General features: G+C 43.2%; 2 protein-coding genes across 5 annotated transcripts in view; one reads left to right on the plus strand and one right to left on the minus strand.

Annotated features, from left to right (window-relative positions):
* Nucleotides 1-714: 714 nt before the first annotated feature.
* The window catches only part of Dnm1l (dynamin 1 like), a 48,761-nt gene continuing 32,035 nt past the window's right edge, over nt 715-17,440 (plus strand). For 2 of the 4 annotated variants that reach the window (XM_048367144.1, XM_048367151.1), the window contains exon 1: nt 715-987. In XM_048367144.1, the coding sequence (XP_048223101.1) occupies nt 886-987 (102 nt within the window). In that variant the 5' untranslated portion in view covers nt 715-885. The remainder of the gene's footprint in view (nt 988-17,440) is intronic. The other 2 variants (XM_048367162.1, XM_048367171.1) reach the window with 2 other exon arrangements.
* LOC125366474 (multiple coagulation factor deficiency protein 2 homolog) lies at nt 3,402-4,020 on the minus strand. Its single transcript, XM_048367204.1, has one exon. The coding sequence runs from the start codon at nt 3,948-3,950 to the stop codon at nt 3,507-3,509; it is 444 nt and encodes a 147-aa protein (XP_048223161.1). The 5' UTR covers nt 3,951-4,020; the 3' UTR covers nt 3,402-3,506.

Genomic DNA, 17,440 nt, shown 5'->3' on the forward strand with positions numbered 1-17,440 from the left:
TTCATTGAATTGTATTGTGAAAACGAGGATCTTTTTCTATATAAATACGGTTTACAGAATGCCATTATCTGTTCTTTTGTAATCAATATCCTTTATGGCTCATAATTTTTGTCTTAAAAATAGTAGTTTTCACCAGGCACAGGTAGCTCACCCCTGTCATCCTAGCTACTCAGGAGGCTGCGATCTGAGGGTTGTGGTTCAAAGCCAGCACAGGCTGGCAAGTCCATGAGACTCTTATCTCCAGTAAAGAACTCAGAAAAGGCCGGACATGGCACTGGTTTGGAGGCGCCAGACCTGGTACGGTGCCCAGGTCCACGCCCCAGGCCCGGCAAAAGTTTTCTTTGAGCATCTTACATGGACGAATCAGGTTACGTGGTCTTTTCCACTGAAAGACAATTCCTTATCTCAATGCAGTTTTTACTTTCTGTCGTATAACACCAATACCTTAGAAGAGTCTTCAGCATTTACTTTGGTGTCCTGCATTGCTATTCTCTACACGTGTTCACACCGATGTCAGGCCTCCAGGACCGGGGTACGAGGTGTCTCGCCCCTCCGCTTCGCCCCGGTTTTTTTTTTTTACAGGATGTGAGCTCTAGGATCCCCGCCCTCCAGGCCCGGGACCCAGCCCATGCCGCACAGCCTTCTGGGAGACGTAGGCGCCCTAGTTCCTTCGCTCCGAAACTACAACTCCCCGTAGACTTTGCGTCTCCCCACGCCCTTCCAGGCGCACGGCCTGCCGGGAGGGGGCCGAGAGTCGGCGGCCGGGTCCAATGGGTGCGGGCTCCCGAGGAGAGGGCGGAGGAGAGGAGGACGAGGCAGGTTCAGGGCTGGGTCCCCCATTCATTGCCGCAGCCAGCCAGGCGGGGGTCCCGGGTTTCGGGAGTCATGGAGGCCCTCATTCCTGTCATCAACAAGCTGCAGGACGTCTTCAACACGGTGGGCGCCGACATCATCCAGTTGCCGCAGATCGTGGTGGTGGGGACGCAGGTGAGTCAAGGGCCGCGTTCGCCAGGCCGGAGCCCGCTGCCAGGCCCGCCCAGGCGGTGCGGCGGGGAGGCTCTCCGCCGGGGACTCGGGGGTCCGGGCCGTGGGGCCTGAGCCGCGCCTGCTGGCCCTTGGGGTGGAGGGCAGCGGGCGGAGACCCGAGGCCCGGCGGGGCGGCGAGGGGCGGAGCCGGCGTGAGGCTGGGGCCGGCGGGCGGGGCGGGAAGGGCGGCCGGGGAGGAACTGGAGGCCTCGGGGCCCGGGCGCGGCTCGGTCTGCGGCCGTCGCTTCCAAGGGCACCTGGGGGACGCGCTGGGCCCGAGGAGCCGGGCCTGGCCGGTGGAGGGCTCCTGGCCAGGGGAGTGCAAAGCTGCGAGGCCCGCACTGGGACCCTCTAGGGGCTTGCACCCCAAAGAAACGCCCTGCTGGGCTGGGAAAGAAGGAAAAATGCCGCAAATCCCTCAGCACCCCGGGTCTGTGGGAATAGCTAGGTTTTCTATGTGGTATGTTTTTTGGTCTCACACTTTTGGGGGTTGTGACCTGAATTTGGCACCAGGTTCTCTGGATTTTCCTTGTTAGGACTCTCTCTCTGCTTCTCCCTGTCTCAGTGTGTGTCTCTCTGTGTTTGTTTCTCTTTGTATCTCTCTCTCTCTCTCTCTCTCTCTCTCTCTCTCTCTCTCTCTCTCTCTCTCTCTCTCTCTCTCTCTCTTTCTCTCGCACACTCGCACACACACAATTTTTGACATCAGGTTCTTTGGCCTTTTCATGTTGGATCACAGACACATGCGTCTGTCTTCAAAAGCCACAATTGCGGTATGTATTATCTGCTACAGATGTTGAGGAAATGTATCTAGAATGACAATAATGTATCTAGAATGGCAAAAGGATTTTTTATTGTTGTTTGCCAGCCCTGGAGTTTGAACTTAGGGCCTGGGTACTGTCCCTGAGCTTCCTTTGAGAAGGCTAGCCGCAGCACCACTTCTGGCCTTTTCTGTTTATGTAGTATTCAGGAATCAAATCCTTGCATGATAAGCAAGCACTCTACCACTGAGCCACAGCCCAGCATGTTTTGTTTTGTTTTTCTCCTTGCTTTTTCTTGATTGTAGAGGAACCATAGTACTTTTTAACTGAAGCTCAAAGAAATGTGGCTTCCAGAGTATTTTTTTTGTTTCTTTTTTCCATCAGCTTTATTGGTTAGATAGAATACATTGTATAATCCTTCAAAATAATGAGATAGTATAAGAATAGTTTACTAGTCAGCTTTGATCACACACATACTTAACACAGGAAACCGTTTTTACAAATACATTTTCATACAAGAATAGTTTAATAAAGAAAATATGTGTCTATACATCTTACAGCAAATTGTTACACAGTTTCTTTTCCCCCTTCAAGCTCCACTTTGGCAATTTGCTATCACAGCACATCATACCCAACAAACTAAGTTACCATCAGTGGCTTCTTCTCACTTTCAAATACTATGGAGATCCACTCTTGGAGGGGTTTTAGTTAAGAGGTTTTCTAGTCTTTCTTGAAATGAAAGAAGTCATATATTCAGGCTGAAAGAGGTAATTTATAAACAACTTTCCTTCAAAAAAGAACTTGGATCAAGTTAGTCACCATGTTTGGTAGATGAGCTTTTCACTCATCACTCGGGTTGGGCCAGCTGATAGTTCAAGCCTGTTGTGCCAGGTCCTTACAGTACTAATAGTTCTTAAATTCCAAAAAGGAAACCTTGGAAATAAAAGCAAAGTATAAATATTAAGAAAACTAGAATTTTTGCTACTGATTTGAGAGTATTTTTAAATTCAAGGTCTCCTAGACTGAAGACAATAGAAGGTAAGTACATGATTGTGGCAGTAGTTGTATAAAATACTGAAAGAGATTAATCACTTAGGCCAGTGAATATCATTTCAAAAATGCCAGAAGATACAGAATCTTAGACAGCATAGACAGATAAACTCAATATATTAACATTCTTTTTAGGCTGTGAGTTTGATGCAGCCTACACAGAGCTGCTTGTCCAGAGAAATTACCTATTATGCAGCCAAGATAACATCACAAAACACTGACCATTTACCTAAGGAGGCAAGACCTGCCAGGGCAAACATCTGGTATTCACTCTGTCCTTTGATTGTTACTGAAAAGTGTGTCTATTTGGCAAAACTTATTTAATGTCTTATGTTTTTAGGTAACATGAACTGAAATTAAAAAAAAAGACAAACAAGCAATGTTCTCTAGTCAAATTCCTGAGCTTGGCTCCAATTATCCAATATTCTTTAAAAGAATTCTTTAATCAAGCCCTTGTCCAATAAGACTTTTGACAGCACTTAGTGACTACAGGATGTTCTATTTTTCCTCTTCTCATTTTCTCCTTTTCACCCCAGTGTAACAAATTGTTACACAATTTTACCAAAATGCTGTAGCAGTAGTTGGAAATACTTTATTTTACATTATCAGAAGTGTTCAATCACATTATCACGGGTCACATTTGCATCTAACTAGGAGATAGCCAAATAACCTCTACTGCAGTGATTTTGCAAACTCAGCATAGTTAATGTATCCATCATTATTTTTGTCATCATCTCTCAACACACCATCTGTTATTATGTTGATTAGTTCATCTTCACTCATTGGTGGTGCCTGCTCACTCCCCTCCTCCTTATGGACATGTGTGATGGCTGTGGAGAGCTCTAAGCCATCAAGCAAATTATTGCCATCATAATCGTGCATTTTGTAATAATGAAGCTGCAGTTCTTGTGGGGACATCTCTGCCTCTGGTTTGTTGATGACACCTTCTAGATGCTCCATGATATGCTCTTGGTCATGCACTGTGTTCTTATCTAGGCCCACGCTGCCGGGATGGGGGGCACCGGGCCCAAGCTCCTGAGCCCTGGTACGTGGAGCATAAAAGGCCCAGAGCAGGCCACACAGGAAAGGGGCTCTGAGAAGCTGCAGTGATCTCATGGTCACTGGTACCCTTACAGTCCCAGCCACATACGAGAAGTCCTTTGGCTTGAGCCTAACCAGCCCCCGTCCCCAGGATGCTCTCTCTCCAGCCCGCCCACTGGGTCCCGGACCAGCTGCACTCCAGAGTATTTAAGTATATGATTTAAGTACTTTGATTTCTTCATGGTGGCTTTTCTTTTGAGAAGATGGAAGATTTGTCCATTCCCCCCCCCCCCCATGAGGTGCATCTTAACTTCTTGCTATACAATGAAATTGTTTGGAGGGATTTAATGTTCAGAATATTTGAGCTTATCCAAACACTGCAAACTCAGGGACCACCTGTTTACTTACTTTATGTGTGTATTATTTATTGCTTTTAAATAGTTGGAGAAATAGAAACTAAATTTTGAAACAAATTTTCTTTCTCTATTACAGAATTTACATATGTTCTCTTAGGGTTGAAGGCATTGCTTAGGTATTAGAACACCAGCCAATGAGTGCAAGTATCAGATAAGGAGTTCAAGTCCTGATTTAGGCCAAAAAAGAAAAATAGAGGGACTGGGAAGGTGGGTTAGTGGTAGAGTGCTTGCTTAGCATGCATGAAACCCTGGGTTCGATTCCTCAGCACCTCATAAACAAAAAGCTGTAAGGGGCCCTATGGCTCAAGTGATAGAATGCTAGCCTTGAGCACAGAGGGGCTCAGGGACAGAGCCTAGACCCTGCGTTCAAACGCCAGCACTGGCAAAAAAAAGAAATAGATCAACCCTTCATATACGTGTGTGTTGTTTTTTGTTTTTTCTTTGTGCCTGTACTGGGGCTGCTTGCCTTTTTTGCTCAAGCTGGCACTCTATCACTTGAGCTATACCTCCACGTCTGGCATTTTGCTAGTTAGTTGGAGATGAGTGTCTCTCCAGTTTGTCTCCCTAGTCTGGTTTCATACCTCCATCTGCAGATCTCATCCTTCTGAATAGTTAGGATTATAGGCATGAGCCATCAGTGCCTAGCCTCTGGTATTTGTTACACTTAAGATCTGTAATGATTTGTGCTCTCCACCATCAATCATGAGCAATATTGTTAGTGAGTGCATATTAAAATATCCAACATATAAAATATTTACTGAAATACTCTATTCTGTCTAGGACAATTAATAGCAGCTTTCTACATATTTTGAATAAAGGACTTGCTTTCAGTAAGTAGGTAATATTTTAAAACACTAGACTTCCATCCTCAAAACCAATCTGTTTTTGTAAATACAATTAGAAGAGCTGATGTTCATTAAATTCTCTTCCATAGTCATTTGGAAGTGTTGTCTAGCTGCCGATCAGACACTGCATACACTTGAGAGGGATTTTGCAGTGCATTTTATTTAGGTACAAAGCAGTAAAAGAATCAGGGCTGTCACTAAGTGTAGTAGCATAAATAGTTTAAAATCAAGAAGGCTTTTTCTTACCTAAAATACAGTTTATTTTAAGCAGCCAACCTGTTAATTGGCAGAATGGTCAAAGGAGAAGAATCTTCATCCCTGTGGAAGCCGTTAAGATACAAATAGTACCCGGGCTGGTAGCAATAGTCACTTCTTTATGTCAATATTTGGAAATTTCAGGGATCAGTTTTTTGTTTGTTTTTTTGCCAGTCCTGGGCTTGAACTCAGGGCCTGAGCACTGTCCCTGACTTCTTTTTGCTCAAGGCTAGCACTCTGCCACTTGAGCCATAGTGCCACTCCTGGCCATTTTCTTTTTTTTTTTGGCCAGTCCTGGGGCTTGGACTCTGGGCCTGAGCACTGTCCCTGGCTTCTTTTTGCTCAAGGCTAGCACTCTGCCACTTGAGCTACAGCACCACTTCTGGCCATTTTCTGTATATGTGGTGCTGGGGAATCGAACCCAGGGCCTCATGTATATGAGGCAGGCACTCTTGCCACTAGGCCATATCCCCAGCCCCTGGCCATTTTCTATATATGTGGTGCTGGGGAATCGAACCCAGAGCTTCATGTATATGTGGCAAGCACTCTTGCCACAAGGCCATATTCCCAGCCCCAGGGATCAGTTTTTTGACTTAATATTTATCTTTATCCAACTTCTTACTGGATGAAATCTAGCCCTTTATTATTTAAGTACAGAAGAAATAAAGAACAGAAACAATTTTCTTATTTTTCTTGTATTTAGTACACCATGACTTTGTAGTCTATGCCAGTTTTGCTCTCTGATATAACACACAGCCACATTTTACATGTAAGGAATGAATACATGTAAGTGGATGTTGGTTCTTAGTTTTTTTGGGTTTTTTTGCCAGTCCTGGGCCTTGGACTCAGGGCCTGAGCACCGTCCATGGCTTCTTCCCGCTCAAGGCTAGCACTCTGCCACCTGAGCCACAGCACCCCTTCTGGCCGTTTTCCATATATGTGGTGCTGGGGAATCGAACCCAGAGTTTCATGTGTAGGAGGCAAGCGCTCTTGGCACTAGGCCATATTCCCAGCCCCGGTTCTTAGTTTTAACTAATAAACTTCCCAGTACTTATGATCATGTCCTTGTAAAAACAGAATATATGTCCTTATTAGCTGTGCATAAATGATTGTAGGTCCCATCTTGTTGAGAACAAATTTGGCTTTTTTCTGATTGGTTTGAGATGCATTAGCCTTGAGCAAAAAAGCTAAGTGAGAGCTTGGGACCCTAGCTTCAAGCCTCAGTACCAATACACACACACCATAGCACATGAATCAGTTTGAAAATAAATTTCCTGAATTCTGTCTCCATAAACCTTATTTGTGCTACTCCTTCATACTCTCAGCTTTTTTCTTTTTGTGATTAACTGGAGATAAAGAATCTAATGGACTTTCCTGCCTGGACTGGCTTTGTACCACAATCTCCAGATCTCAGTTTCCTGAATTACTAGCATTACAGGTGTAAGCTACTGGTACCCAACTGATACTTTGATCTTTGCACAGTACCATGGGTGATTATGATGCAGATGCTTCATAGAGCTAGAACTGGGGAAAGTTGGAATGATTCACGGAGGTTGTGTTAAGGAGCTTTGAACAGAACCATGTTGATTTTGGTGGCATTCTTGCTCCAAAACATCAGTTCTCAGACATCCTTTGCCAGCTCTTCAGTGTACTGAATCTCCACTTCTTAGATGACCCAAATAATACTTACTTGAGGGCCTGAGGAGTTTTGAGCATGTTTACAGGTCTCAATTATGCATATTTTTGTTACTTAGCTAAGTAAATTGCCTTCATCTTTCCCTCTGTGGAAGAACAGAGAAGGTTGATACTTTGAGATCCTGGTATACTTGGCGGGTGATGGAGGAGATAAGATTTAAAGCAACTCAATTCAACAGGGGACATTTAATTCCTGTGCTTGGAGACTTGAGGTAGGGGAGGTAACTTAAACCACTTGTAGCACACTGTAGGCAATACCAGCTTGAAACTGTGTCCTGGCCTTGTGGAAGAAGTGCACTTTCATGTGGCTCCTTATTTCACCACAAAAATGGAGAAGAGAATTGGGTTTTAACGACCAATATGAACCAACTTTTATGAAATTTAATATTGAAACAGAGGAAATATTCATAGAGACGGTTTAGTGGCTATAATATGTTCATAATGTGAGATTACCACCACTGTTTAGTTCCCAAACATTTAACAGCAGAAGAAAAACTCTGTACCTATAAAACATTCACTTCTTGTTTGTCCTTACCTCATCCTCTGGCAAGCACTAGTCTGCTTTCTCTGTGGACTTAATTTATTCTAGATACTGCACAGGAAGAGAATTATGTGATGATTTGTGTCTGGCTTATTTCACTTAGTGTAACTTTTTAAAAATCATGTTGTAGGATATTTTGTATTTTGTTCCTTTCTATGGCTAAGTAATATTCCATTGTATGTATAGGCCACATTTTATTATTCATCTACTGATGGGCAATTAGGTGATTTGTACTATTAACCCCATGAGTAGTATTGCTGTGTTTACTTATGTGATCAAATATTTGTTACCAGTCCCTTTGGCATAGAATTAAGATTGCTAGGTCACACAGTAACTCTTAAGTTCAGCTTTTTGGGGAACCATGAAGCTTGTGTAAGGCCTCTGCCACTTTACAACTTGCCCAGCAGTATGTGAGGATTTCAGTTTTTCTATATCCTGTCCACATTTGTTGTTGTTATCTGATTCTTTTGCTATTCTAGTTGTGGACATAAAGTATTATCTCCTTGTGGTTTTACTTTGTCCTTCCTTAGTGACTAATGATGCTGGACATGGTTTTATGTGCTTAGTGGAGTTGTCCTTTTGTTGTTGAGCTGCAAGAATTCTTTCTCCCTTTTGTTGGTGGCACTGGGATTTGAACTTAGGGCCTTGCAAAGCAGATACCACTTGAACTACTCTACCAGTACAAGCTCTAATATTTTTATAAGTTCTAGGTACTTATGTTTTCACATTGTATGGCTTGCAAATGCTTCTTCTTCTAAGTTGTCTTATTACTTTCTTGATAGTATTCTTTGATACACAAAAGTTATTTTGTTTTGGGGTTTGTTTTTTCCCCAGTCTTGGGCCTTGAACTCAGGGCCTGAGCACTGTCCCTGGCTTTTTTTTTTTTGCTCAAGGCTAGCACTCTGCCACTTGAGCCACAGTGCCACTTCTGGCCATTTTCTATATATGTAGTGCTGGGTAATCGAACCTAGGGCTTCATGTATACAAGGCAAGCACTCTTGCCACTAGGCCATATTCCCAGCCCACACAGAAGTTTTTAATTTTGACAAATCTTATTTATGTCTCCCCTTCTTCCCCCTCTATCTGTCCACTGGGGCCTCATACCCTCACTTAGCTTTTTCCCTCAAGGTTGGTGTTCTACCACTTGAGCCACAGCTCCACTTCTTGGGTTTTGGACTTCCTGTCCTGGATGGCTTGGAATCATGAACCTCAGATTTCAGTCTCCTGAGTAGCTGGGCATGACCCACCGGCATCCAGTTTACTTCCAGCTTTTTTTTTTTTTTTTTGTTGTTGTTGTTAATTAATAGGAGGTAAGAGTCTGTTCAGATTTGTTTACTCAGGCTGGCTTCAAACCTCAATTCTCAGATCTCAGCCTTCAGAGTAGTAGGGGCATGGTGTGTCCTGCACGGGTACTACCAAATCCTTGGATATTTAGGTTCCCCGCCCCCCCCAGAAAAATGTTGTCTTTGCAGTAGGGTCCAGCTTCATCTTTTACATATGCCTATCCACTTAAACTAGCACTATTTTTTCCCCCAGTGAATAGTGTGTTGGTGCCATTGTTGGAAATTAATTGACCATACATGTATGGGTTTATTTCTGGACTCTTGAGTTCTTTTTCATGTTTCTATCCCTGTGTTTTGATTACTGTAGCTTAATAGCCGATTTTGAATTTAGGATGTATGAAGCCAGCTTAAGCCAATAATCCTAGCTTCTTGGGAGGTAGAGATTGGATGATCAGAGTTCAAGGGAGTTCAAGAGGAGTTCAAGAGAATCCGTCTTCATCCGTGGCTGGTGACTCCTGCTATAGAGGAGGCCCAAAGCCTGGGCACAGCGGTGTGCACTGCCCTCCCAGCAATACATGGGAGGCTGGCCTGGTGGAAAGCAAGCCCCTATCTAGAACACTACCAAGGCAGAACTAGAGATTTATGCCTCCCAACTTTGTGTTTTTCAAGGCTATTTTGTTTTTGGAGGCCTCTGAACATTCTACATGTTTTGGAATTAATTTGTCCTACTGCACTGGCTCCCCAATATGGTTTCTGATGACAAATCTATTGTTGATCTTACTTGAGGATCCCTTGTACATGATTGATAAGTCAGTCACTTTTGTTTCTCTTGCTGCTTTGGCTTTTTTGTCTTTGAATAGTTTGGACTTAGTTTGTTTCAATATGGATGTCTTTTTTAATGCTGCTTGGGCTCACTGAGTTTCTTAGTGAGCACATTCCTGTCACATGTCTTATACTTTTGTGCTTCTATGGAAAAAGTGGGTGTGGCTTTTATTGCTTGTTTGTGTTGGGGGGTGGAGGACCTGAGGATTGAACATATGGCCCTTTACATGCTGAATACATACTGAGCTAAAACTTCTAATTCCATAAAGCAGGGATTTAAAATTTTTTATTTTTGTGCCAGTCCTGGGCACTGTACCTGAACTTTTGTGCTCAAGGGTATCACTCTTACCACTTGAACCACAGCTTCACTTTCTCACTTTTTGGTGGTTAATTGGAGGTAAGAGTTTTTCAGACTTTCCTGTAAGGGCCGGCTTTGAACCATGATCCTCAGAGCTCAGCCACCTGAATGGCTAGGATTACAGGCATGAGCCACCACTGTCTGGCCAAAGCAGATTTTTTTTTTTTTTTCAGTCATGGGGCTTGAACTCTGGGCCTGGGTGTTGTCCCTGAGCTCGTTTGCCCAAGGCTAGGGCTCTACAACTTGAGCCACAGCCCTGCTTCTGGTTTTCTGGTGGTTAATTGGAGATAAGATTCTTATGGACTTTCCAGCCTGGGCTGGCTTTGAGCCTCAATCCTCAGATCTCAGCTTCCTAAGTAGCTAGGATTACAGGTGTGAGCCACCGGTTCCCGGCTCCCAGCAGTGATTTTTTTTAATGGATGTCAGTTTTGCTATTCAAGCCCTATTGGATACCTAAGTCTCTATTTTCTTTCATGATTCAGAAAACACAGTTTGTCTCATAACCAAGGAATATTCTTCTCTAGGTACTGTTGGGTATGCAACATTTTAGAAAGTTTGGATACTAGATAGTTGATATATTAATTTTATTGTTACATTTGTATTAATTATTCAGTAGGAACTATACTTTAAAACCACAAATTGGGGGCTGGTAATGTGGCTTAGTGGTAGAGTGCTTGCCTAGAGTGCACCAAGTCCTGTGTTCAATCCAGCAATAGTACATAAACAAAGAACTGGAAGTGGCACTGTGGCTCAAGTGGTACAGTGCTAGCCTTAAGCCCAGAGAGGCTCAGGGACAGTGCCTAGGCCTGAGTTCCAACAAAAACAAACCACAAAACCCAAAACCAAGAAACAACCTCCCCCCCCCCCCAAATTGTAAAGGGACTTAAACTTCAGATTCATATTTTGTTCTAAGGAAGAACATTTGAACTGTAAGGTAAAACCATTTTAGTTTAACTATCTAATATAAGAGTACTATTTTTGAGAATCATGTGAGAAATATCTCAGCAAAGCAAATATTAAGGGAACCTTGTAAAGCTATAATTATTCAAAATAAATTGAGAAATAAAGAGAAGTATATCTTTATCAGTTGTATCAAAATGAAGAATTAAGCTGGCTACTTATGTGGCTCACACCTGTAATCCTCCCTACTCAGGAGGCTGAGAGCCAGAGCGTGGCAGTTGGGGAGGAAGGAAAGCAGGAGAAAAATGAGGGAGGGAGGAACAAGTTGGATAAGCAGTATACTCACTACCTAACGTATGTAACTGTAACCCCTCTGTACTTCACCTTGACAATAAAAATAAGAAGTAAAGGGGCTGGGGAGATAGCCTAGTGGCAAGAGTGCCTGCCTCGGATACACGAGGCCCTAGGTTCGATTCCCCAGCACCACATATACAGAAAAACAGCCAGAAGCGGCGCTGTGGCTCAAGTGGCGGAGTGCTAGCCTTGAGCGGGAAGAAGCCAGGGACAGTGCTCAGGCCCTGAGTCCAAGGCCCAGGACTGGCCCCCCCACCAAAAAAAAACAAAAAAAAAAAAAGAAGTAAAAAAGCGGAAAAAAACAAGAACATGACAGTTTGAGTCCAGCCTAGGCAGAAAAGTCTCTTACACTCTAGCTCCAACATAACCAGCAAAAAGCTAGTCTAGAGACATGGCTCAAGTGGTAGAGTGCCAGCTAAGCAAGGAGGCCAAGGAAGTGGGAGGCCTGAGTAAATGCCAGGGCCCTCCAAACTGTAATTTACAAAGTGTCCGAGAAGTTACTTAGCTAAAAAATGAATTAGCTTTGGTTAGTGTGGAGTAAATGCCTATTTATAATTCCTCACCTTTGCATGATACTAGTTATCTGAGGAAAAGAGCCAAAATGTAACAAAACCTTTTTTCAGTGGAAGGACACATCTGGAAACAGAATTCAAAGCACCATGAATCCAGTTGAATGTGTGCAGTTTGGCACACACATCTGTCACTCCTTAATATCTCCAGAATATGCAGTCCACTTTTGAGAGTATGTGGAGATGATAAAACTGAATGCCTTGGAATGTGTCTTATTTTCAGAGCAAGCCAGCAGTGATTCGTTACTTTGGAACTCTGGGCTATCAGTAGCGTCTTAAACTCTGTGGGAACACTGGATGTTTAAAGTCACCAGGAGAGAACACTTACCTAACCAATTGTTGAAGAAGCCAATTCTATTTATAATGATGAGTCCATAAGAAATAAAAAAAAATCTGGCAGCTCATAAATATGTTTTGTTTGGTTTATGTGTATTAATATACTATTAAGAAGAAATGAATTAGTTGCCAGTGTTTAAAATTTTATATATAAGAAAAATTGATTAATATCTGAGTGGAGAGATCAAGTTAATAAGCACAGGGGCCAGTCCTAATTCCAGGAAATGTCACTGTGATCTGAGAAGTAAAAGCAAAAGTTTTGGTGGTGGTGGTGGTGGTTGTGGGGCTTAAACTCAGGGCTCGGGTACTGTCCCCGAGCTCTTCAGCTCAAGGCTCGTGCTCTACCACCTGAGCCACAGTGCTACTTCCATTTCCTGGTGGTTAATTGGACATAATAGTCTCACAGACTTCTCTGCCTAGGTTGGCTTTGAACCCAGATCCTTAGATCTCAGCCTAGTATCTGAGTAGCTAGGATTATAGATGTGAGTCACTGGCAGCCAGCTTAAAGTTTCGGTTTTTTTTTTCAACTTTATTATTATTTTAATTTTTGGTACCCAAGATGAAATAAAGCTTTGAACCCAGGGGCTCACAGCCGGTCAGCATGCACTAAAACTCTGGCTCCTAACCTATTGGTTCTTAGTGTGGGTGTCATCAGCTCTTGTCCACAGCCCCCGAGTGCCTGTGTGAGTTGAGTGTCAGTTATGTAGGCAGACTTACTTTATTTAAGAGCAGGATAACCAATTCGGTGAGTTTTAGGAGCTGAAATGTCCAAGAAGTGACTGAATCCACTTCTGAAATGACTAAAGCAGTTCATGTAATTCCATTCACATTTGTGTTCCACTTGAGTCAGAATGAAGTGACATCCTCTAGTCTTCAGTTAATGTCTTAGGTGAAGGTAGAGTCCATCATTTCTCCCCTTGAACAGGTTTCTCTGGTTTCTAGACATATCAGACAATCACCATGCTGCCCAAGTCCTCCCCAGCCACCTTACCATCAGACAATCACTGTGCTGCCCGCGTCCTCCCAGGGTCCTCCCCAGCTACCTTACCATCAGATGATCACCATGTTGCCGGAGTCCTCACAGGGCTCTCCCCAGCCACCTTACCATGAGGCCATGAGGCTCACTTAAATATTTTAGGGGTCCTAGCATGTAAGCATTTAGTGCATGTCCCATTCACACCAATCAAAGTGACCTGTGCATTTAATCTCAGAAGGAACCCTGGTCCCATAAATATCTCTCTGGCATTTTGTTTTCTTTTCTTTTCTTTTTTTTTTTTTTGCCAGTCCTGGGGCTTGGCCTCAGGGCCTAAGCACTGTCCCTGGCTTCTTTTTTGCTCAAGGCTAGTACTCTACCACTTGAGCCACAGTGCCTGGCTTTTTCTGTGTATTTGGTGCTGAGGAATGGAATCCAGAGCTTCATGCATGCTAGGCGAGCACTCTACCACTTAGCCACATCCCCAGCCCCTATCTCTGGTATTTTGTTGCCACAGAAGTGAAATCAGCCTATTAGTGTCAAACTTGAGGCAGATACAAGCAGCTGTATAGGAATCTAGGTACACCTTATTGACTGCCCCTCCAGCCTTACCTCCAACCAAGGCCTTTGGTTCAGGCCTCCTAGGGGTATGGAGCTCCCAGAGTTGTGTCCAAGTACAAAACCAAAGTGCAAATTTTTGATGGCTAATTGGAGATAAAGTGTTTCACAGACTTTCCTGCCAAGGCAGGCTTTGAACCTCAGTTCTCAAATCTCAGCTTCCTGAGAAAGCTAGAATTACAAGTGTGAGCCACCAGTGCCTAGCAACCATTCATTTTAAATGAATGAAGCAGAAGCAAAGGAACAGTAAGAGAACAGGTTTTTATTGTCCTTCATTTCCTATCAAAGATAATGTGAGGGACTATGCCTGCACTCACCTCGTATTCATGAAGCCCTGGGATCGATTCCTTAGCACCACCTACCTATATAAAAAAAAGCTGGAAGTGGCACTGTGGCTCAAGTGGTAGAGTGCTAGCCTTGAGCAAAAAGAAGCCAGGGACAGTGCTCAGGCCCTGAGTCCAAGGCCCAGGACTGGCAAAAAATAAAACAAAAAGATAATGTGAAATCAAACTGAAAAAATTGAGGTATTTCCTGAGTTGTTTACAGTCGTGTTTCTGGCTTAAAAAACAATACTTGAGCTTTCTACTGCAACTGGACATGGAGGAGTGTATAGACCATGTTTAAAGATTAGACAGGTGGATACAGGCATGGTTTATGTCCTGTATTCAGGCTTCATCACTACATCAAGTGTCTGCCTCGTTATGGGAGGGAAGGAAGTGTTCTTATCTCTTCAGTGTGAGGTCACGCACCACATCTGTGGTATTTCAGGATTTTAAGCTTCTGACAGGTCAAGAAAAGGAGTAGCACATTCAGTCATATTATGAACATTATGAATATTATTACCTTCCAAGGCTGGGAATGTGGCTTAGTGGTAGAGTGCTTGCCTGGCATGCATGAAGCCCTGGTTTGATTCCTCAGTACCACATGCACAGAAAAAGCCAGAAGTGGTGCTTTGGCTCAAGTGGTAGAGCAAGAAGCTTAGGGACAGCGTCCAGGCCCTGAGTTCAAGCCCCAAGACTGGGGAGGGGGAAGCCTCCCCCCCAAAAAAACCCTACCTTCCAGATCAAGAGTTGAGCCATTGATAAAATAGACATTTGATTTCTCTTGTTTACCAAAGAGAGTGGAGGACCACTTTCTTGAGTTTTCTATTAACCATGACCACAAGCTTCATTACATTTACATAGATGACCCATATAGTATATAGTATTGTCTAAGATGGATTTATATCCAAAGAAATAGGTGTTGGGGCTGGGAATGTGGCTTAGCGGTAGATTGCTTGCCTAGTATGCATGAAGCCCTAGGTTCGATTCCTCAGCACCACATAAACAGAAAAAGCCAGAAGTGGCGCTGTGGCTCAAGTGGTAGAGTACTAGCCTTGAGCAAAAATAAGTCAGAGACAGTGCTTAGGCCCTGAGTCAAAGCCCCAGGACTGGCAAAAAAAAAACAAAACAAAAAAAAAAAAAAACAAAGAAAGAAAAAAGAAATAGGTATCAAGTGGTATATGCTCTTCTACAGTGTTCTTACAGTAATGAAATCATATGGTCCTAATCCCCAGTGGACACTTAAACTGTAATATGCCATGATAGGAATATGTAATGTATAATAGATACATTAGTGTGTTCTCCATTGTTATGGCAGTTTAGGTAAACAATGGCTCCAGCAGAATATGCCTATAATTGTCTCATTGTAGGTGTTTGGGGATTTTTAGGGGTACCAAAAAGGGAAATTTTTTTTTTTTTTTTGCCAGTCCTGGAGCCTGAATTTAGGCCTGGGCACTGTCCCTGAGCTTTCTTTTGCTCAAGGGTAGCACTCTACCATTGAGCCACAGCTCCATTTTCAGCTTTTTTGGTGCTTGATTGTAAGAGTCTCATGGACTTTCCTGCTTGGGGCTGGCTTTGAACTGTGGTCCTCAGATCTTAGCCTCCGGAGTAGCTAGGATTATAGGAGTAAGCAGTTGGTGCTTTGCTACTTTTATTCTTTCTTGTTCCTTAGGGTTGAGGTAGCCATTTACATTCCTCCCAACAGAGTGAAGGTATTTTGGGTCTGTACTTGCTGTTGTCACGTTAATAATGATAAGTAATATACACTGTAAAATGGGTGGATTTTACTATGGCTGGTGGCTTTTCTATGCATGCATATATTGTGCTTTCATCACACTTTTTGTGACTGGGTTCGAACTCAAGGCCTTGCACTTGGTAGATAAGTCCTCTGTCTCTTGAGCCATACCTCTAGTCCTTTATTGCTGTTAGCTTATTTATGTATTTGTTGTGCCAATACTGAGGGTTGAACTCAGGGTCTTTCACTCTCGCTCAGCTTTCTTGCTCATGGCTGGTGCCCTTGAGCCATGCCTCTGTTCAAGCTTTTTTGCTTTGTTTCGCTAGTTAATTGGAGGTAGAGTCTTGGAAACCGCTGCCCAAGACTGGCTTTGAACCTCCATTCTCCAGGTCTTAGCTTCCTGAGTTGCTAGGATTATGGGTACGAGCTGCCAGTGCCTGGCAGGTTCTTTTTTTAGGTAAGTCCTCATATTTGCCTAGGTCAGTCTGGGACTCCTTCCTGTATCTCTTACTCAGCTGGAACCACAGCTCGGAAGCACCACACCTGCCCAGTCTGGTCTTGAATTGATCCTCCAAATCTCTGTTTCTTGAGTAGCTGGGATTACAGATGGGAAACACTGTCTCTGGCCCAGCTTTGTTTTTGAATAGCTTTATTGAAATATAACTTGCATATCAAAGTTTACACATTTGAAATGTGTAATTCAGTAGTTTCCATCATCTTTATGGAGTTGTGTGACCATCACCATAAACGAATTTTTGAGTCTTAGCAGCATCCCTCAGATACTTAGTCTATTTTCTGTTTAACCATGTTCTATTTTGTATATTTTATGTAAGTAGCACTAAATAATATGTGGCCTTTTGCGACTCACTTCAAGTTAGATTTTTTTTTTGGTCACTGGGCTTGAATACTGGGATAGCCTGGGTGATCCCTGAGAACGCCACCACTTTGCTTCTGATTTTCTGGTGGTTAATTGGAGATTAGAGTCTCTCAGACTTCCTGTCTGGGCTGGCTTCCATCCATGATGATTCTCAGATCTCAGCTCTCTTAGTAGATAGGATTACAGGTGTGGGCCACCAGTGCCTGGCTAGAATAAAGTCTTAAATTTCCTGAATATTATAGCATACATTAACTTCTTATTTTTTATAACTACATAACATAAAATAAGTTGTGTAAGACTAAACGGTTTAAGTATTGGTTAAAGTATTTCTCAGTGAGTTAAATGTCCATATTAGGGCTTTTAGGAGTGTTAGAAGAGTTTCCTAAATACATGTGCTTCCCATGAAAACAACAAACAAGAAGGAAAACAAAAAACACATGAACAATGTGCACAAAAGTTAATTGACTGTATTTATTTATTTAGGCCAGTCCTGGGACTTGAACTCAGGGCCTGAGCACTGTCCCTGGCTTCTTTTTGCTCAAGGCTAGCACTCTGCCACTTGAGTCACAGCACCACTTCTGGCCATTTTCTGTATATGTGGTGCTGGGGAATTGAACCCAGGGCCTCATGTATACGGGGCAAGCACTCTTGCCACTAGGCCATATCCA

The sequence above is a fragment of the Perognathus longimembris genome, chromosome 1 (genome assembly GCF_023159225.1).
Source record: "Perognathus longimembris pacificus isolate PPM17 chromosome 1, ASM2315922v1, whole genome shotgun sequence".
NCBI lineage: Eukaryota > Metazoa > Chordata > Mammalia > Rodentia > Heteromyidae > Perognathus > Perognathus longimembris.

Bases quoted from the DNA above. Each gene is read 5' to 3' on its own strand.
- LOC125366474 (XM_048367204.1), bottom strand. From the start codon at position 3,950: ATGAGATCACTGCAGCTTCTCAGAGCCCCTTTCCTGTGTGGCCTGCTC.